The sequence below is a fragment of the Apium graveolens genome, chromosome 6, assembly GCF_009905375.1.
Source record: "Apium graveolens cultivar Ventura chromosome 6, ASM990537v1, whole genome shotgun sequence".
Classification (NCBI taxonomy): Eukaryota; Viridiplantae; Streptophyta; class Magnoliopsida; order Apiales; family Apiaceae; genus Apium; species Apium graveolens.
The window spans coordinates 73,327,230-73,350,256 of NC_133652.1; the positions used below are offsets into that span (position 1 = coordinate 73,327,230).

The window sequence follows — 23,027 nt, forward strand, 5'->3', positions numbered from 1 at the left end:
AACGAAATATTTATAAAGGAAAGTTTAAACGCTATATTAAAAAAGATGGAAGAAAATCAAGAAATTAGTAGAAAGATAATTAAGGAAGAAATAACAGCGTTATGGAATATATCAGAAATCCCAATCTTTAAACAAATATTAGATAAGTTAACTATTATACAAAATAGTTTAGAACAAAATAAAGAAAATAAAATAATTAAAGACGAAACAGAAGAACCAGAACTAGTACCTATAACAGTAATAGGAAGAACTAAAGAACCTATATTAATGGATATAAGCAAATCAAAACCGAAAATAACTATAGGGGTTAAAAGAACAATAAATGGTTTAGCAGAGCTTCATAAATCAGGAAAATTCTAGGAAAATGTCTATAACAGAACATAGTGCTATAACATTTCTTAAAAAATATGGAAAAGAGTTACTGGAAAAAGAAAGACAAAAATATGAACCTATAAAACAAGAAATAAGAGAAGATGAACTAAAAGAATTAAGAAAAGAAAATGCTAAATTAAAAACTAAAACTAATATAGAATGGTTAAATAAATATAAATTTTATAAAAAAAAATATAAAACCCAAAAGAAAGAATTAAAAGAAACAAAGTTATAAGTAATAAATGTATTAAAAGAAATAGATAATTTAAAAAATGAGATTAATCAATTAAAAATAAAATTAAAAGAAAAGGAAATTATTAAGTCTGACGATAGTAATTCAGAAACGAACAAAGAACAAGATGAGAGCAGTAATACAAGTAAATCAGATAATAATCTAGGAGAAGAAGGATTAAATTACTTAGAGGAATCAGATAATGAGGAAAAGGAAATAGTAATAAAAGAAAATAAAGAAATATTAGAAGCCCTCGGAAAAACCGTAAATGCAATAATAACAAATGAAGAGAAAAGCGATGAAAGTGATATTGAAGAAAGAGAAACTTCACATAAACAAACAAATTATGAAACTGAATCAAATAACGATGCATACCCAGAAGAAGAAATAGAAGATCATATAATAACTAAAAATAATATTAAAATGCCAGGAAATATACCTATAGGACAACAAAATGAAGTACAAGATTTCATAGGATCAATACACCAAGGAATAAATATAAATGGATATTTTCTAGATTTAGATAATGTCTACGACGATCAAGAAATAAGTAGAAGAATAAAAGACTGGAATTTAGGGATGTATATAGCCTTAATGAATTCAAAAAATATAGAAGATTTAGATTATGTTTTTGAACTAATATCAAAAACAATTATAGGAAAAGCAGCATTTTAGTTAGAAAATATTATTTATGAATTAAAGGGACAAGTAAGAACGTATGCTAGAAGCTGGAAAGATACGTTAAACGCATTTGATATATTATTAAAAAGAGAATTTCTAGGAGAAAGATGGTTTGTAGCTCAAGAAAATATAACAGTAGAAAGAAAATTAGAAATAACAATGTATCTAAATAATATGAAATGTTGTAAGATTAGTAAATTACCAGAATATACTATAAGTTTTACTAAATTCTTTTATGAAGCTAAGTTTTTACCTAATGAAAGCTTAGTATATCAACAACTGTATTATGATCATCTACCTTCACCTTATAATACCGAAATAACTAAAGAATATAATAATCTAGAACCTAAAGAAAATACATTAGGAGAAAGAATTAGATTATTAAGAGCATATTTAACTCGAAAATGTGAAGAATATAGAATTCAACAGAAAATTAAAAAGGATAAAAAATAAGGATTAAGAGAAATCTGTAATTTTACGGAGAAAAAATTAATATTTGGATGTGATAATCAAGATTATAAAACTAGAAAGAAATATAGGAAATATAGGAAACTAGATTATAATAATCAAAATGAATATTATAGAAAACAAAATAAAACTTATAGACCTTATAAACCATTTAATCGAAGATTTAAAAGAAGAAAATTTAAAAAATATAGAAATACTCCTGAAAATAGAAAGAGATTTAGATATAATAGAAAGTTTAGAAAAAGAAATAAAACAAAAATAGCAGATTGTAAATGTTGGAATTGTAATGAAAAGGGACATTATGCAAATAAGTGTCCTAAATTACAGCAAAAAGGAGTAAAATACATAGATACCACCGAATTAATAATGAAACTAGAATATATAAGAGAAGATAACAATAACTGGTATGATGAAGAAGTATTCTATATAAGTGAAACAGAACCAGAAGAAATAAATTACATAAATGAAAATGATAGTAATAATGAAAATTTAACTACTGAATAGAATAAAATGGTAGCTATATATATTGAAGCACAGGTAGAATATAAACCTACGAAATATATAAAACAAAAGATATTTATAGATAGCGGAGCAGATATTTGTTTAGCTAAAGAAGAAGTATTTACTCAACACAAATGGAAACGTACAAAAAATAGAATAATAGTAACAGGATTCAATAACCATAAAAAAGAGATAGATATAATAGCAGAAAATGTAAGATTTATATTAGGAAAAATAAGGTTTAGGTTACCTATAATATACCAAGAAAATAATATGAAATAACAAATGTTACTAGGAAATAACTTTTTAGATTCTTTTAAAACTCAAATAATAAAACAAGATAGGATAAGTTTGCTAACACCTTGCGAAAAATGGATAGTATTAAAAAGAATAATACCTGTAGAATCAATAGAAATAAGTAATATTAAAACAGAAAGAAAAATGAATTTAGAACTATTAAAACAAAAATATTTAAAGGCCTTAGAAATAAATTTTGGAGAACATCCAATGAAGTTATGGGAAAAAGAAAAAATATATGCTGAAATAAAACTAATAAACCCTAATGATATAATTAGAAACAGACCAATAAGATATAGCCCAACAGATCAAAAGGAGTTAGGAGTTCAAATAAAAGAATTATTAAACTTAGGACTAATACAAGAAAGTAAAAGTCCGCATAGTAGTCCAGCGTTTTTAGTAAGAAATCATAATGAAGTAAAAAGAGGAAAAGCTAGAATGGTAATAGATTATCGAGAACTAAATAAAAAGACTATATTTGATGGATATTTTTTACCATATAAAAGAAATTTAATCAACCAAACGAGTAATAAAAAATGGTTTAGTAAATTTGATTGTAAAAGTGGATACTGGCAAATAAAATTAACTAAGGAATCTAGATGTTTAACAGCATTTAGCGTTCCACAAGAATATTATGAATGGATAGTACTACCATTTGGATTAAGAACAGCTCCACAAATATTCCAAAGAAGAATGGATAAAATATTTAGGGAAATGAATGATTTTATTCTAGTATATATAGATGATATATTAATATTTAGTGATAATTTAACAGATCATTCAAAACATCTAGATATATTTATTCAGACTATTAGAAAACATGGAATATTATTATCAGAAAAGAAATCAGAAATATTTAAACACAAAATAGAATATTTAGGATATATTATAGACTCTGAAGGAATTCAATTACAAGAACATATATCAACAAAAATAAAGAATTTTAAAGAAATTTTAGAAAATAAAAAAGAAGTACAACAATTCTTAGGAATAGTAAATTACGCTTCGGATTATATAAAAGATTTACCAAAATTAAGAAAACCACTACAAGATTTAATAAAGAAAAATAAAACTTTTGAGTGGAAGGAAGATCATACAAATGCAATAAGAGCATTAAAAACAAAGGTAGAAAATTTACCTAAACTACGATTACCCAAAGATAGTGATCAGTTAGAACTATTTACAGATGCTAGTGATATAGGATGGGGAGCAGTATTAGTAGCTTTTGAAAAAGATGATATTGATAAAGAAAACCCTTTAATATGTGGATATGCAGCTGGAACGTGGAAAACCAATGAAAAGAATTATCATATTAATGAAAAGGAACTATTAACTGTAAAATTAGGAATTAAAAGATTTCATTATCATTTACTACCTGCAAAATTTGTTGTAAGAACAGATAATACTCAAGTAAGATCATTTATATTCAATAAAATTGACCCTTTACCAGAATTAAATAAAAGAAGAAATTGGCAAACATTTTTTAGTTGTTATGATTTTATTATTAAAAATATATCAGGTACTAAAAATATTCTTGCAGACTATCTTAGCAGGGAAAATGGAAAGTATTAGCAGTATTATGATACAGGTGGGAGAATTAATTCAGAAGATAAAGGAAAAGAATGACCAGATAAACATTATTAACGAAGAAATCAGCCAACTTACTACTACTTTAGAAGGAAAACTCAGAATATTAAACAACCTTCAAAAAACCCCAGAAACCTTTGTATCAAGATTAGCCAATACTCCTACTATCAAAACAATAACCATACCAGATAATACTATCAACGCCATTACCCTAAAAGATCGTGTAACTTTTACCAAAGAATATACCGAGTCCTTTGAAAAGATACAAAAGTACTATGATTATAAAACCAACACTACAATCCTGAGAAATGGGAAATTTGGAAAATACCCAAGGTATATCTGTAGGGAAAACGCAGATTCAACTGTAGTAAAAAACCTATTACTCTTAGGATTTATTGACAAAATAATGGTAGATGAAACCTTATCAAGTATAGCATAACTACCATCAACTATAACACAAAGCCTTCAATCTTACATGAATTCATACGGACCAGGAGGAATTTATGGTATACGGGTTTTTGATGCCTGTACTGACTTAACAGGAAAACCCATATTACTCTGTCAAATATTTAAGTATGGCAGGAATACTACTATAGAAGGTGAAAATACTAGCCTAAAGACGGACATGGCATGTACAATAGAGCAATTTGGCGACTGGTTGTGTAACAAGAGAGCAATCGGCATAGCAACATTGAAGTCTAAACTTGAAGATATGATACGAGGAGGAAAGGCATGTGTCATTGGCACAAGTAAAGGTGGATTAGCAGAAGAAATACTAACTATTTATTATAATAATGATATAATTAGCAGGGATACTACAGCTTTGAACGAAATGCATGCAAGATTATTAGATTTAAAGCACAATCATGCTCAGAAGACAAAAGAAATTTATCAGAATTTATTATCAGGCCAAAGACGGAGACCAGTGACAACTCTAAAGAATATAGCAACAAAAGAAGAAGGATGTTCTGATCCCTTTGCATAGATATTTGTTAGGCCCTGAAAGGGTGACCTAACCATATAATACAATGTAATACTATTTGATGAAAGTTAGGCCCAATAAAATTTGGTGACCTAACAATGTAATAATAACGATGAATTGATAGGCCCAATGAGAATTGGTGACCTATGGATATTACAAATGATATTTCGGCCCAATGAGAATTGGTGACTGAAAGCATATTACAAATGATATTTCGGCCCAATGAGAATTGGTGACTGAAAGCATATTACAAATGATATTTCGGCCCAATGAGAATTGGTGACTGAAAGCATATTACAAATGATATTTCGGCCCAATGAGAATTGGTGACTGAAAACATATTACAAATGACACTACGGCCCAAATTATATTGGTGACTGTAAAAAATCAATAATTTTCAGGAAAAAGAAAAAGACAGCAGCAACAAAGAAGAAAGGTTACTAGAAGAAAAAGACAGCAGCAGAAAAGACAAGGACATTTACCAGAAATTTTATCTCTAAAGTCAAAAAGAAGGTGGAATGGCAGACAAACTACAGAAAGTGGATTCAGCTTTTGAAAAAGAGGAAAGAAAAAGAACGGAAGAAATTAAAAGGGAATCTTAGAAATAGAAATTAGTAGAATCAACAGAGATTGGAAAACTCTATAAAAGCCATCTTGTAAATCATTAAGAGATATCGAAAGTTTTCATTAATAGAAATGACTGTTTATAAATTTTCTATGAGTAGCTAAAACCTTTTACTCTACAATCTCTATACAAGAAAATATTGTGAGATCGAAGTAAATATTATACTATGTCTATGTTTAGTAATTGTTAAGACAGATATAATATTTTATTAAGTGTTTTAGAGGATATCCCAAGGCGATCCCAAGGTCAGGCTATATCCCGAAGCAAGGAAGCGAGAAGGGAAGGAGAGTCAGACAGGTTGACAGCCATAGGTGATCTAGGATACTTATAAGGTATTATTCTGAATTTATGATTGCTAAATTATGATATTAGTAGAATGTTTATGGAACAGATCACAATATGAGTATTGTTATGAGGTTGTAGACATTTAAAAGAAATATGTTGATTTTTGAATTTAATCATGAATATAATTGTTTATTATAATTGTTTATTATATATCTGTGTGCCTTCCCTCTTTAGGGTTATCAGATATAAAAAACGATCCCCGCGAATCTGGTATCTATTATACTGCAACTTCACGATCATTTTCGAATATGGTGATGAGCGATGATCTACTTTATTATAATCAAAAGATATTATAGTTGAAATCTTAGTCATGTCTGCTTGTACATGAAAGGTATCTTTTGTTGTGAATTAAAATCTATTGAATTTCATCATAGGGTGTTTGTAAATTTAAATTTAAATCTGGATTTCAAATAATAGAGTTGTCATTGCAAATTTTTATATTTATATTAATATTTGAATGTCTGGTATTTTAAATAAAATTTAAATTCAAATTTCCAAATATGTTATTAGATTAAATTCAGAATTTAAAATGAAATTTAGGTTACCAAAGAGACAATTTCTCGCTCTACCCTTAATGGTATTATCACGAACCAAAATTGATAAAGTGATCAACATGAAGAATAAAATACAAATAACGAAAGGTGACTTAATCAAGAGTTCCATAATTAACAAGACATCAGTAGGAAATAGTCACCAGAAGGTAAGAAAAATATAGTTGGCTTTTAATCACATGTTTCGAATGGTCAATTTCAGTAGTGGATTCTAATGGTTGAAAGGTGTATAATGCACTGTTTAATCAATTTAAGAAAGTAAGACGCTTTAAACATTATTATAACCAAACAATTAAGTTCGAAGATTTATACATGTGTGCATATAAATGTACAAAGTGCTCAAATAGAGTATCATGCACGGTTAGGCAATAGCAATTTCACACAAATATATCGGCCACTATCAATGTATTGTCAATTCCGTGCTTACCGAACCCAAATAACAAGTTACTTCTTTTTATACATTTTTCCCTAAATAGATTACACATTAAATTCATAAATTTATCCTTGGAAAAAAGAATCTTCCAGACTTCTACCACAAGGTTAAATTTCTGTCATTTTTATAAAATAACTGCTGACGGGCAAACACCTTTAATGGGCAAAATATCATTTTTCATTATTTGATTCGAAAGACGAGTGTGAAATAAGAAAACGGTTAAAATGGGTATGAGGTTGAGAAATCATTGTTGATATCATGTATTTGGTTTGCTATTGTAATGAAATTTGTTTAATTTAAATATTTTTAATTCATTAATTAAATCAAACTTTTATATATTACATATATTAAATATAAGTTGTTATACAACTTAATACAAAAATAAATAAATATAAGTGATTTAAAAATTAAAATTTTAAAATTTCAATATTAATTTATAATTATTAAAATAAATAAAATATTACTAGTCAATATCAAATAAAAAAAAGCACAACTTATTTAAGATTATATAACATGATATTTAAAATATATGTTTGTAAGATTATTACCTTCCCCAGTGTATCAAATTTGACAAGATAGATATAAATAGTAAACTAAACACCAGATGCATTTTTAATAAACGAAATTCGTACATGATATCAGAATGAGCTAAATCAAATACCCACTTAATGATATAATTTATTTAATGAGCATCTGTACTTGACGGAAGCTTTTTTGTTAAGTAAATTCACGTATCCATGGTTTGAACTCTTAGCCTCATTCATATATTAATCGGTAGCTTGTGAATCGGTAGCTTGTGATGGCCTAATAGCACATATTTCATCCTACATTAAAATACTGACTAATAATTTAGGGGTTAAATATCAAAGTGGCCACTCAACTGAATATCATATATCAGTTTTATCATCAAATTTAGCGAGGCATCATTTGAATCACTAAAATTATAATAAATATCAAATGAATACCTCAAAATAGGTGCTCGAGAATTAAAAATTATTTTATGGAATTTTATACATGTTTCTTGAATTATATTACAATCAAATGAAAAGTTATGAATTCATATTATTTTAGATGATTTAGTGAGATTTTTAAAAATTTATCTACTAATTATTTTTATTTAAATCAAAAAATATAACTATAAAATTAAAAATAAATAGTAGATCAATTTTTAAAAATCTAACTATATTATCAAAAATACTAGAATTCATACATTTTTATTTGGTTATAATAGAATTCAAGAAAAATGTATAGAACTCAATAAAAATAATTTTTAATTCTCGAGCACCTATATTGAGGTATTCGTTCGATATTTATTATGACTTTAGTGATTCAAATGATACCCCGATAAATTTGATGATCAAACTGATATATGACCTTAAGTTGAGTGACCAATTTGATATTTAACCAATAATTTAAGATATTTAACTCACTGTTACTAATTTAGAGATGTGAAAATTTTAAATTTTGCAAACCGTATTTATAAGAAAAAATTCTTAAAAAGTATGACAAATGGAGGGTTAACTGGAAGATGATAGTTGGCCGGAAATAAAGGCCATGACTTGCGTACAATTAAGCAGTTTCCGGTTAATAATCAGTGATGCTTTTGTTCGTACCTTTTAGAGGAATATTTATACCTTAATGGTGATTATTATGGTGAATATAATATTATTTTTATGGTTGATGGTGATTATTATGATAAAGATCATGTATATCATGTTATATTATTGGATATATTTTTAATTTTCATTGCAAAGATTTTTAAATTATATTTATATTATTAGTATCAAATTAACTTTAATAATTTCGCATAGAGTCTAATTAAAGGAACACCTTTGGTTGGATTTTTATGTTTTTGTGCAACATATAGTACCTTTTTATTATTCTTTTTTAATTGTAGATTTTCTCTTTATACTAGATATTATAAGATAGTATGATATATTTAATCATTATGATAATAAATTGAGACTAATTAATTTTTTCGCATTTGGAGAATCAAATTTTGGACATGAGATCGACACTTGGCTGTATAGGTTTTTTTTCAATTATTAAAGTTTTGTTGTCTAAATATTTGAAGATATATTTATATATCTTTTGATTAGATGAAAAATTTTCTTAAAAGGAAAATATCATATCCATTGATGCAGATATTATATTTAGTTAAAATTCATTTACGTATACGGAAATGAGTATACGTAAACCGGATAAAAGAAAAAAGAAAGAAGAAGTTTCCGGTTAAGGCGAAAAAGGAAAGGCAGGCAACTGAATACTTATAGCACACGTGTCGGTCGGGAGATGTTCTGGAAGATGTCTCATAAGGTTTGAGATGGAGCAGACATCCTGAAGACACCAACACATGGACAAAACATGATCAATTCAAGATTTGGTCGACATCAACTACATGATTTAGCGGACTGACATGGAACCATCTTAGCCGCTCTTCACTACACACGTGTCACATTCCCAGTGGATCAGCCCACTTTTCCGACTTGTATAAGAGTTACTACACACGATGGAGGAGCAACCAAATTTGTTCACACTTTTCATCAACTTTATATTCTTTTATCTAACAACCTCAAAAACAGTCTTGTACAAGAAGAAAGAAAAACACAAAGCCAACCTCAATTATGTCCCCGGAGATGTTTAGTGATTTGCCGGAATCTGGCATGAATAATTTAAAGGAGACTGAGCTCACTCTCGGCTTACCTGGGGAGCCACGTGTTGCCAAGACATGCATGAAGCGGCAGTTCTCGGAAACGGTTAATTTGGAATTTGGAAATTCCGGGTGTCAAAACAAGAAAGATGTGCCAGGAAATGAATTTTCCAGGGATAAAGAGTCTGCGAAATCCAGGTCACTAACTTACAATTACTACGGTTTTTAAATAAAACCCCTCTCAATTTTCAAATACGGTTAATGTGGATATGAGATTGTTAATGTATAATTAAACATTTACATTGCAAACAAATGTTGAAATATATTCCTCAATTTATCCAATTTCAGATTGTAGTCCTGTCAAAAAAAATTGGATTCTAGTGTTGTAATATTTTAAATCATTTGTGTTTCGCTTATAATATGTTTCATTTTGAGCCGTGCTAGGGATAACATATTGGTTCCGAAACGGTTCCTAAACGATGAAGTGTCAATTAGCTATTGGGCATTTCCGTATAAATGAATTGGACCCGTGTGTATAAAATGCCCTGTATTCACTGATGTTTCTGTATTGATGCAGGGGACTAGTGGTAGGTTGGCCGCCAGTGAGAGCGCACAGGAAGAACGCAATGACAGTGAGAAGTGGAAAATACGTGAAAGTAGCGGTGGACGGAGCTCCGTATTTAAGAAAAGTTGATCTGGAAATGTACAACAGTTATGAACAATTGTTGAGGGCACTAGAGGGCCTGTTTACTTGTTTCAGCATTCGCACCGTTTTGCACGACAACAAATTGATGGACCTTGTCAATGGAGTTGAATATGTACCAACTTATGAAGATAAAGATGGAGATTGGATGTTAGTTGGAGATGTTCCTTGGAAGTAAGTTTCCGCGCTGCCCTCGTTAATACTTTCAATTCCATTGGGTTCATATGCATGATTGAGATCATTGATAAACCTTTATAAATAACTCAGAAGACTCCGACTTCTCAATTTCGGGTATAACATGATTCATTAAAATGTTTATTGTTTTTGAAATCGAATATGATGAAGTTTTTGCATTTGTATTAGAATGTTTGCTGAATCGTGCAAGCGAGTTAGGGTGATGACGAGGTCGGAGGCAAATGGATTAGGTATGCCATATTACAATGCTTGCTTACAGTTGTTAGTGTTATTAAGTTTTTACGATGTAATTATGTTCTTTATTTGTCAATGTATGTTTAATCTAATGCAGCTCCAAGACCAGAAACGAAATGCTCAAGCTCAAGTAGTTGAAGAAAATGTAGGGGAGGCTTTTTGGTGTAGACAAGCCATATTACATAAGTATGAAATGAATGTAGAGAAGGGGAAGGAAATTTTGAAAGCTGGCTACTTAGCTAGCTGCCTCTGCAGGAAGTTGATTAATTAGCACTATCTAATGCATATCTTAGTCTTAACCTTTTAGCTTATGATTTCATTCTCATCTAGATTCTTCGAATCATTTCATGGCCAAAATATTAATATAGGTGCAAAGAGCCTGTTACGCCATTTTGGAACCCAACCTTTTTTCCAAATGATAATTTTGGGCGGCGACTCTAACCTGTTGCTAGTAATTTGATCGCATTAGGGTTTTGGGGTTCAAAATTATATTTCCCCATACTATATATATACTTGTATAAAATTTTGCAGGTTTTTTTTATAAAGGAAGACACGTAAAACACACATCTTGATGAGAAGAATATGTTAAAAAATTGTTAAGCATATAATCAATAATTTTGCTTTTAAAAATGCAAGATTAGTATAATTAAGATGATTGATTTTAATTTTTATTTATATTTTCATTTTTTAAAAGGGCCCACAAAAACGGTTGCACTAGGCCTATAAAACATCATAATCGGCCCTCAATATTTGATGCTCAACATATTTATGAGAAAGAAGTCAATAAAAGATGATAACTTATCTTTTGGAAAATCAGACCTCTAATTTTACACCAAGTCCTATATTCCGAATTCCTTTATTCCGATGCATGATAATGTGCTTAATGAACATATGCTGCGAAGTATACATATGTACCTTTAATAGTTCAATGTCAAAACTCAAAATATTGTTTCTAGGATGGGTTCGAATTCGGCACTAGTCACTTTGGGTTTGGTTCCTTTTTTTAGTGGTCTAATCAAAACTAGAACCTGAGAATTTTGGTACACGTTATTTGAAAACGGTATTAAATAACACGAATAATTAGTATTTAATTTTGAAAATTTGGTTAACGAACATGAAAAAATACAAACATAATTAGTGTCGGGTTTGAATTTTCGATATATAATTGAACCTCGATTAAGTAATAATTGTTAAAGTCATAACCTCGTTAAAATAATATTTTTTTTCGGTTCAACATAATGGACACAGTGTATTTTTACTTCGGATAAAGTAATAAACTCGATAAAATAATATTTTTTCTCGGTCTCAACCTCATTACCTTAAAGGGGTTTAACTGTGAATACACGACACGAAATAAAAATAGACGTAATAAATAATTAGTTAAATTTATATAAATATATATATATACACACACTAAATACCGAATGTGAATTACGTATTCTATATAACATATTACGAACATATTATATATATATAATTTTAATTAAATGTTGAATAATTTGTAGTTTGTTGTACTTTACAATAACATTTTCATTTATTTTATGTATTTATATTCAGAATTTTGTTGTTCACTATCCTATACTATTTAATTATTTATTACAGTTTTTTCGTAATTAATTTTTTTATATTAGTTGGTAAAATTTGTGTACTTTAGTGTACTAAGCGGGTGAATATGAATATATATTAGTTACAAGTTAGTGTCATGAAATTGGTACATAAATACAATTTTGGGTCGGGTTCGAATTTAAAATTTAATACATAAAAATACACATAATATTTATATACAAATCAAAACTAGCTAAATATCAAATTAAGAAAAATATCACAATGCTCGGATGAAACCAAATAAAATCGGTAATTAGCACATTAACGATACTTATCTCTAAAGTCTACTAGGGATAAACCTAATTTTTACAGAACTGCGTAGACTTAATTCAATATAAATTGATACACAAACAACTTGGCAAATGTATCCGATACAACGAGACAAAATTACAGGTTAGTGTCGTGAAATTGGTACATAAATACAATTTTGGGTCGGGTTCGAATTTAAAATTTAATACATAAAAATACACATAATATTTATACAAAAATCAAAACTAGCTAAATAATTGTTAAAAGCTAACCCAATATCTGTGTGGGCTAGTCTATTTTATCCGACTTGGTCAAGATAATAACACACTAATATAAGTGGACGGCCATGTATGTCGCTAGAAATTGTCAATTTTAAATATATTTACAATAAGACTTAAAAAAAAATTGAACAGTTGATTTGAAGATTTCTTTAACGATTAGATTTCAAGTTATATAATAAAAAATGCAGAAAAAAATTTATTTTGAGTGAAATGAGAGGCTCCTTATACTTAAAACTAGGAATTGGAAATAATCTGATCTAACAAATATCATGTACAAAAATTCAAAATTTGAATTTACGGAACTCGGTTTTTTTGATATGAATTTAATTTATAAATTCGAAAATTTTTGGATTTGAATTTTAGTTATACTAATCCACAATCTGAAGCCAGGTCTAACACATGTGAACCCGAAACACGCAAAAACCTGAATATTTATATATAATATAATATAAATATATGATATTATAATTATATATATAATTTTATATATAACACATTATATTACATTACATGTAATTGTTATGTCATAACCCTAATTATCTCCAAATTTCTAATATTATTAATTATTAATTCCGATTAATAATTATCATTTAATACTCAAATTATATCCTCTCCCTAAAACAAGGAAATAATCAGTCACACTGAATAAATTACGAAAAATATCTCGAAATGATATTTTTCAAATCAAGAAATATATCACAATGCTCAGATGAAACCAAATAAAATCGGTAATTAGCACATTAACGATACTTATCCCTAAAGTCTATCAGGGATAAGCCCAATTTTCACAGAACTGCGTAGACTTAATCCAATATAAATTGGTATGCAGACATCTTGACAAATGAATCTGATACAACGAGACAAATCGAGACAGCTCCCAAGTTGAGACCCTCTATTTTTTATAAATCATAATCCCTAAAAACAGTCACATTCATACACAAATCGCTCTATTATTCCGGTAACCCTCCGATTTCATGTTGTTACGAAATTCATCAAACAACAGTAATATACTTATATATTATTTTATGCAGTATCCATTATACAATATACATATGAATGTATAATTTTTAGAACATATATTATATTTATGTTTATTTACTAATTATAAAATTTAATTTAATTAAATTATTGTATAACTAACGGTTGATAAGGTGAAAAAAATATCTTCTACTAAAAAATACGGTTAATTGAGTATTAATTGGATTGATTATCGAAATATTGGTTATACATAAGGGTTTACACAGGTTAGCCAACCCAATCCGAACTGACCCTATTTTCGACCGGTTTAAACCGACTTTCTTCAAACCGAAACATATTTAAGTTGAAAAATCGTTAACCCGAGTCAAATGGATTTGATATGGGTTTCGATTCTTTAGACCAACCCGATACGATTAAATTTGGGATAGTTAAATAATTAATAGATTAATATATACGCCTACAGTACTGTAAATCTGTAATATCCGGGAAATTTTATAAATATTTGTGATATATTAAAAGAATTATTATATTTTTTATTTTATTTTAAATTATTTCCGGTCATGATATAACATGCAGTAGTTATTATATGTGGTCTCGAGGATTATAATTTTTTTGAATATTTGTTACGTGTTTAAATGTAATTACATGAACTTAATTGCTACCTGAAATCATTTCTAACTCGTAAGATATGTTTTGTCCCCTTCTGCGTGCCTTGACATGTTTTATATTTGTTTTCGAGTTTTGTTGTTAATTTAGAAAATATTTTAGTTTATTAAAAATTGTCGGACTGGAACGCTATAGGGACGTCAAAGACTACAAAATGTGTGCTTTCATTTTTATAAAATCATGGTCCATTATTTTTCTATTTTTGAAAATTTAATATTTTTTGGAAAATTTTGGCAAAATATTGTATGTATCTAAAAATATTATTTTATAAATTATTTCCCATAATTAACATTTTTAGACCTAATTAATATAATTAGGAAATAAAAAACCCTTAAATAATTTTTGGGGTATAATTTTATTAAGTATAAATAGCTGATTTTTTTTATTTTATAATTATCTAAAAAGAGAAAAATCAGAAAATTGCTTCTTTATCCAAATTCCGAGATAGGGTTTGTTATCAAGTTTAATCAATTAATTCAAGGGGTTTTAAGCATCCATTTTTTTGACTTTCTTCATACAAAATTGAATCTTATTTTACGGCCTTTCTTTTGATACCAGGATCTTCGTTTAAGGTTGATTAAATTGAATTATCATATTTATCGATTTTCGATTCGAGGCTTTTATTGTCTTGAATCGTTTGATTGTTTTGAAGTTAGATTAAGATTATTAAGATGAAATCGAGTCTATCCATGTATATGATCATGTAATTTGATTACCACATAGTGTATTTTAGGTTCAGTTTTTAAATTTTATTTTATTTTTCAATTTTTGAATTATTTGCTAATCGTTTGTATGTTTTGATGTTGTTATTAGATTATATAGATTATTGGGATAAATTTGATATACCTTTTGTGTAATATTGATTCTGTTTTTCCCAAAGTCAAGTTTTGTCATGTTTTTCAATTCAAAATTGTGATCTTATCGGATTGTTTGATGATATGATTGCTAGTAGCAGATTATACGTCTTCTAAACTTTAATTTATATATAATTCATTAATATCGGTTAAGAAATGATTGAGTTGCTAATTTGGTCGGGAAGTTTGATTATATGCTTGATTTTTTATCGGGATTGATTATCCGGGAGTGTTTTGGTTCAGTTTTGATTATTTTTGGGGTATTGAAGTATGTTGGATCGATTTGGTAAAATAATCGTGTTTAAACCGTGTGTTTTGGCTAAACGGAGTGTCACCGTAGTTCGAAGAACTCACCGATTTCTTGAAACCTTTCCAGATTCCGGCGTATTCTTCCTTCCTCCGGCCACACGTCCTCCAACGTCTTGCTGCTTTATCGAGGTTGATGACAACCTCAATCTTCAAAAATGTTTATTCTCAAATTATTAAAAATAAATCAAAATTCTAAATTTATTTTCAAAATTGATTTTAATTCAAAAATAATTATGTTGAATATTTTTAAATAATTTATTGAATTATTTTAATTTCGGGAAATTATTTTTTTGATATTTTCTAAATATCCAAATTTAATTTATTTATTCATAATTTATTTTAGTTATTTATTTATTATTTAATTAGTTGATTAATTCATTTAATCAATTAATTTTATATATAAATAGTTAAGTAAAAATATAATCATTTATAATTAAGTCAAATAATATTTTAAAATTATTTTTCTTTTCGTGTAGCTAATGTAGCAGCAAGTCGAGTTGAGAGAAGGATAAGCAATAATCTTTTAAAAATTTATATAATATCAAATAATTAATTAATATTATTATTAATTGAACTATTCTTATTGTATCCATTATAATTAAACCGTTTGTTCATTTAATATTAAACGAACGCGTCTAGACTTAGAAAAATATTCCACTTATATTAAAAATACTTTTGAGACATAAATTCTTTTGTATAGGAAGCTCACTTGTTTTAAGAGCCGTTCTGAGTCCGATATTTACCGAAAATCAGTATTTGACCCGATTTGAATTTTAAAAGTACCGAACCAAATCCTTTGATACTTTGACTTACGTGTTACATAAAATACATGTTTACGTGCTATGTGACATACCTATTATTTGTTTAATTGATTTTACGTCATGATTAGATATAAACGACTATAGTTAGGTCGATTGAGTTTTGTTTGGTTAATTGGAATAGTTTGGTTTATAAAGTCAAGAAGCCAAGCGTGTAGTCAGGCGCTAGATAAAAGTTGAGTAGCCAACAGTTGTAAGTTGATATTTTAGTTAGAATTTAATGTGCATACCATGCAAGTATTCCCTCATATTCTCAGTTCAAAATAGTACAATATTTTACATATCACTACGATAAATCCTGATTATGCAAGTACCCCTATCATATTCTAAATTCAAAATGTATAAATGTTTTATATATTCAAAATATTATAATTTATTATATGTATTCTTCTGATGCATTATATACAAACAATCAATGATTTATTTAAATTCTTTTATTTTTGTAATTGTTCTGCTAGAACGAATCTTTCATTTGATAGATAGTGAATAACTATGTTATCCAGATATATTCTATAAAGTGGAACCTTGTTATGCGATTATCGAATAACTATTTATTCTAGTTATTTCGCCATGAGTTGTTGCGGTTACTCCGGACCATGTGAAATGGGGAGCTATGTTGTTAAGTATGTCGATTGATTCGACTCCCTTAATAATAAAAAAATATTGTTCGGATGGTTGCATAAGAGGCCGTGGCAGCGATCCAATATGAGCTATGTATTATATTTGATTATAATACCTTACTAGGACAATGTGTGCTTTGGGTACCTATTTGTTTTGTTGGATATGCTTCAGCGTACTGATGTTGCTCCGCGACTGATCACCGGCGACAACACACCGTTGTTCGAGGATTCCAATCTAAAATATGAAATTGTTGTTTATCATTAAATCTTATATTAGCTATTGGTTTTGTTCAAATATTGTTGTTTTCAGTTGTTATTCTTCAGATATATTATTGTTGTTTCAAGCAAAAGGTTTATACCGCTTGCAGAGCAATTCATTCGCTCATACTTGTTTTATTATTTTGATATTTCAGCTAGGCCAGAGCAAGTCTTTTATCCTTCACTTTAAGAAGAAGTGTGAACTGAGGTCGTCTGCTTGTCTTTAAGTTGGCTGGTTTGTTCTGTATAGCAGGTTTTCGAGACATTTGACTAGTATAATTGTTTGTAATAAAACTTGAAATAGTTGTAAAATTAAATAGACTTATGGTTTGTAATAACTCATGGTTTGTAATAGTGCATGTTCCATACTATAACATGTGATCGGTCCAGTTCTATGCAGGAGTTATATTACTACGCCATAAGTGGCCTGATACAATGGTTTTTAAAAATTATTACAAGCATTTCGTTATGGTAGGTTAGAATTTTTTGTTCTATCCTAACACTACTAATTTACTACTACAATAGTCGTAAAATTTGTGTTACATGAGAGTGACCGTGTTACACAAAATGTAACACCAGTACCTGTTGTTACATTACCTATTTTTTATATAAAAAAATTAAAATGAATATATTATACAAAATTAGAATTAAAATTATATCCAGAATTATTCATAACTTTAGAATATCATATACAATATCAAAAAAAATTATTTTATAATTTATTTTGGAAACAAATAGTATTGTATTTAAATAATATTATATAATACAAAATATTTAAATAACATATATAAATAATATATTTAATAGATATATTAATTAAAATTAAAATTGAGAAAGAATAATACACGTTTTATGAAAGGGAAAAAGACCGAAAAAAGCGCGATACTTTCCTCCTGAATGAAAACTACGGACTAACTCCCCAAACTCTAGACTTGGACAAAAACTCTCGATTTGGACAAAAACTCTCGACTGCTCATCTCTCTCTCTCAGAAGAATCAAAGCTTTGATTGAAGATTGGGTAATTGATAAACGCACTTTCTTCGATTAAGACTTACTAACTTGATTTTTTTATGATTTTGAAAGGGATTAGGGTTCTATAAATTAAGGTTTGTAATCTTGCTTCAGTTAAGTGATAAATTCGCACATATTTGTTACTCTTTCACTTTTTATAAACTGTAATCTATGTATTATAAACTACATCTCTGTATTTCAGGTGATAGGGTTTTGTATTGGGTCTTCAAAGCTAACGGAGCTTCCAGTTTAAAACTAATTGAGGTAAAGTTGAGACTTTGTCTAAGATATTTTTTCGATTGGGTCTTTTTGTTTGATATTTGTGTCGAGAAGATCGGGTCCAAGAGATACTTACAGTTCTTATGGTTAATTATTCTATAACAATCTATTTAATTAACTTCTCTACTCGTCAGTTGTCACCCTATATTCTTCCAAACTATTGCCTTGTGTTTACCTATGTCCTTTCAATTTTATGTATACTCTCATATTTTTTTGACCTAATTAGATTATAATTTTTGTTGTATACAAGAACAATTCTCAATTTTGAGCCCATTCCAGCAGCATGTTTTGTGAAGTAGTTACATGTATGTGATTACTTGGGATATCCTTTATTGATAATTTTAGGGGATGGTTATATATATTTTAGTTGCATTTGTAATTATGTGGTACTAATTATGTTTCCTTGGGATACTTGTCAAAGACTTAGGTTTGCCTATACATTTATATGACCAACAAATGAACAATACTAGAAATTATTAACATCATTAGATATGCGCGTCAAGAATTTATTGGCTATTTATGCAAGAATCCATTTAATATATACAAGTCTACGTAGATACTGGTTTTGAGTGGCTAGTATGATACCAGCATGTTTGTTATTATAATTGGGCCTTGTGATATATTTTCTTTTGAGATATATATTGCAGTTCTAACCATCATCTTCTTCCTGACATAATTTGGTAAACATCTCATTATTTTCGTATTTAGGATTTTGAATCATTTGGCTTTGTAGAGCTGATGCAGTGGCCACTTGACCAGGTGACTTGGCTTTGTAAAGATTATGATTTTGTCCAGGCGAGTATTATTAATTTCATAGTTGGTGACTGCAGGATCATTTTATTCTTTTTACACTGTGCTTTTTAAGTTGCAAGGAACAATGATAATTTTATTTTTTAGGATAACACTATATCATGGATGTTAATAGTTGGCCTTATGTGAACAAAGTATAATAGGTACTAATACAATTGCTTATTAATTAAAAGATATATTTAGCATTTGGATCTGATTATATTTTCGTGGCTTTACTGCAGTTTGCACGTCTTGAAGATGCTAGAGCTGTAGAAAGTTAAAAGGAACAGCTGGAAATTCAAGATCAAACAATGAAGATGATTCCAGTTTAAATTTATATACATACATGTATTCAACTTTGTGCAAATTTATAGTATCTCCAATTTCATGTCTTTCTGTAAGTGTGTAAGATGAGTGCCATATACTAAGGAAGACGGAAGCATTTCTTAGAACTTACTTCTTCTACATAAAAATAAATTCCTTTAGACCTGAGTATGCACGTCATTGATATACCTTAAACAGACAGATTTATGCACATGTCATACACTGAATTAGATAAGGCCGGCCATTATCTACTTTCCTTTAATATATTTCAATAAGATGACTAATCGTATGATTTATTTTAGTGCCACTCCCGGTAACATGATTAGTGAAAGAAGGAACTTATAAACTACCTTTGAAAATTAAAGTGCTGAATGTATATCCAGTAAGAAACATATCATGAATATGTTGATAATTTATTTTATCCTAGTTGATTAAATGTGTTATATTTTGTAGAGGTCCAGTATATGCAAAGTAACCAGAGATTGTGAAGGAGGAGACTTGTAAGTACTTTATTGTGCCCTTGGTTTTTATGACTTTGCTTTTTATTATAGTTTTATGGCTGATCCATCAAATTATTTGACATCCAATTACATGAGTTTAGAAAAGATTAATTTGCATAATTTATAATATTATATAAAAAATAAAATACATGGTATCTAGATTACAGAAGAAACATGAGCAATTCTTAACATATCACCATATTTTATGATGCTGCAACATATCTGAACAAATGAATATGCTACAATCAGCATGTTAATTCATAACATGCCTACATTTTCCTAAATAACTGGATGAGGTAATACTATGATCCTCCTATGGTCAGGGAGGAGATTGTTAAAAAAGCTAGAGGAACATATTTCTCAAGAGGAGCTGAAAGTAAAAAACTAATAAGAGTTCAACCTTAATCGTTAATGGTAACAATGGCTAACTTCCGCATATGACGGAAACTTTTGCTAATTGCTGACTCAGGTGTTGTTAGTACTTGACTATTTGCATCACAATCGAGTTCCCCACAGGGCTACAAAGGTGATACCCACCTTAAATTGATGCTGATATTTTGTGCAGGTTTAGAGACACCTTTAGTTAAGTAGCGGAATCAAAAATATGGTTTTAACACTATATTCATCATACCTATAACTTAATAGCATTGTACAATGATTTATATATCTTTATAGTATTTGCATCAATGCTATTTGTTCTTATACCGTGGATAACAAAAATTTTGTTGGTTGTACATTCCGTTTTAGGCCATTAATTTTTATTATATTTTCCTAAATTTTTAGTGATGTTTAGGTTTTGCCACGTGGTAGTTTTCCACATTTTTTTTATCTTTAATCAGTGTATTTGATCTTTGTATCTTTTGAAGGGAGATACGATCATTGAGATTTTGTACAAAAAGCATTTGGTGTATTAATTGAAGTGATTACATCATCATGTCCTCCCGGAAGCTCTGGTCAAACCATTAGCTGATATGTTGTCTCACAATTTACCAGTGTGAAACTTGAAATACTTCTAAATATTTGCGATCTCCTATGCTTCAATGTTTCACATCATCCATTTAGAATCAAGTAATCGCGTGGCTGGTTGAGTTTTTATGCGGTTTTAAAATTTTTTAGTAGTAAAAGCTAGTAAGGAATGTTTTAACATTTTTCCATTATTCGATATGTGTTGGTTAGGTTTGGAGATTTGATGTAATATTGCTTCTGGGATTATTTTTAAAGCACACAATTGTAAAAAAAATTAAATTTAATTGTTGCATTTACTTGATCTATCTAGAGTGGTACATTATAAAAGCTATTATTACATAATTACAAAAAAAATTGATATTACAAAAAAGGAGATAGAATGTAGGCCATGTGGGTCAAACAGCAAAATATGGGCCCCACTTTTTCAAATTAAACCCAACCTAACCTAATGTAACATTGATAAGCTGTTACAATTGGCCATTGGCCAGTGTTACAGTAAGGTCTGTTGTAATACTTTTCCTTCTGTTACAGTAGAGAGCCAAAGTATTACATTAGGGAGCCTGATGTCATGCTTGCAGGAGTAACGCGCTTCGATGTTATAATAGCTCTATTGTAATGCTTTTCTGATCTATTGTGTAACACCCCCTTCCTAAAAATAGAAGGAGATATTACTTATAATTCATAAACCTGCAAACAGAGCACTAATATATTTCTAAACAAAAATTAAATAGTCTAAAATCTTCAAAATAATATTAAATCTCCAAACCATCTAAACCAATAATATAAATATTAAAATCTCTAAACAATTAATTAAGTCTAGATAATGATAAAATCTGAAATCCTAATCAATGAAATGGGGGTAGCTCTTCATCACACAGTTCCAGATCCCCCTAAACACCTACCAAGAAAAGAATACGGCATGAGTCAAATGCCCAGTACGGATTTGGAATACAATTTATAAAACAAAAATCAGAAACGAAGATTGCACAACTTATATTAAATAATAATTTTAAAAACAAGTATGGCTGAAACAACGAGGGATTATGATATTTCATACCGAGATCAGAACAGATACAAATACACACATCATAGGGTACCTAATGCGTGCAACATAATGGATAACGTGTACGGCATATACAACGTCACCATAAATCAAATCACAAATCAAGCTCTGGGTGCACCCACGTATTCTGAACAAATATCAAATGCGCAAAAGCTCCTCCCAAGAGCTAACAAAATGATACGTCGTCACTAATCACACTGTCACGGAAGTGTCATGTCACTAGTGCCGCATGACATGGCTGTAGTACCCCTACAGCTGGTTAACTCGGTATAACCTATATCACTCTAAAGGTCAAATAAAAATATTCTCGCAAAATTTTAAAATCACCCGAGACAAATAATTCAGATTCCCAAAATAGAGGGTGTCATAAATAATCCGCATAAACAGATATTTAAAATTTTCAAAATTAATTTTTAAAACAATTTTCGGAAGTTAAAACGGTCAAAACAAATATTAACGGAATGAACAGAAAGTAGAACGGAACGAATCAAATAAATATAAGGAACAAGAGGAGTAGCGCTGAATAAAAAGGGGACATAATCCGTACCTTGGATATCACAACTAAAATACTAATAAAATCCGTAACGAAGTCGCTAAATTC

The 23,027-nt window shown here is 28.8% G+C and overlaps 1 protein-coding gene and 1 long non-coding RNA gene across 4 annotated transcripts; both read left to right on the plus strand.

The window, feature by feature from the left end:
* Window positions 1–9,590: 9,590 nt before the first annotated feature.
* On the plus strand, window positions 9,591–11,162 carry LOC141663638 (auxin-responsive protein IAA1-like). Its single transcript, XM_074469432.1, has 4 exons — window positions 9,591–9,922; window positions 10,302–10,601; window positions 10,791–10,852; window positions 10,954–11,162. The coding sequence occupies exons 1-4, from the start codon at window positions 9,699–9,701 to the stop codon at window positions 10,992–10,994; spliced, it is 627 nt and encodes a 208-aa protein (XP_074325533.1). The 5' UTR covers window positions 9,591–9,698; the 3' UTR covers window positions 10,995–11,162.
* A 7,213-nt stretch (window positions 11,163–18,375) lies between these two features.
* On the plus strand, window positions 18,376–21,641 carry LOC141668714 (uncharacterized). Of its 3 annotated transcripts, none has more exons than XR_012553162.1 (5): window positions 18,376–18,600; window positions 18,708–18,769; window positions 19,493–19,579; window positions 19,816–20,397; window positions 20,721–21,641. It is a non-coding gene; the product is annotated as an uncharacterized LOC141668714 (long non-coding RNA). The 3 variants fall into 3 exon arrangements; XR_012553161.1 differs by having other exon boundaries at window positions 21,264–21,635; XR_012553163.1 differs by lacking the exon at window positions 20,721–21,641 and adding an exon at window positions 19,682–19,737 and having other exon boundaries at window positions 18,384–18,600; window positions 19,816–20,058.
* The last annotated feature ends 1,386 nt before the right edge of the window (window positions 21,642–23,027 follow it).

What these genes read in the sequence shown, in the direction of transcription:
- LOC141663638 (XM_074469432.1), top strand. Translation starts at nt 9,699, where the DNA reads ATGTCCCCGGAGATGTTTAGTGATTTGCCGGAATCTGGCATGAATAAT. An exon ending in AAAGAGTCTGCGAAATCCAG is followed by an intron (nt 9,923 to 10,301) that starts GTCACTAACTTA and finishes GTATTGATGCAG; the next exon opens with GGGACTAGTGGTAGGTTGGC. An exon ending in GTCGGAGGCAAATGGATTAG is followed by an intron (nt 10,853 to 10,953) that starts GTATGCCATATT and finishes AATCTAATGCAG; the next exon opens with CTCCAAGACCAGAAACGAAA.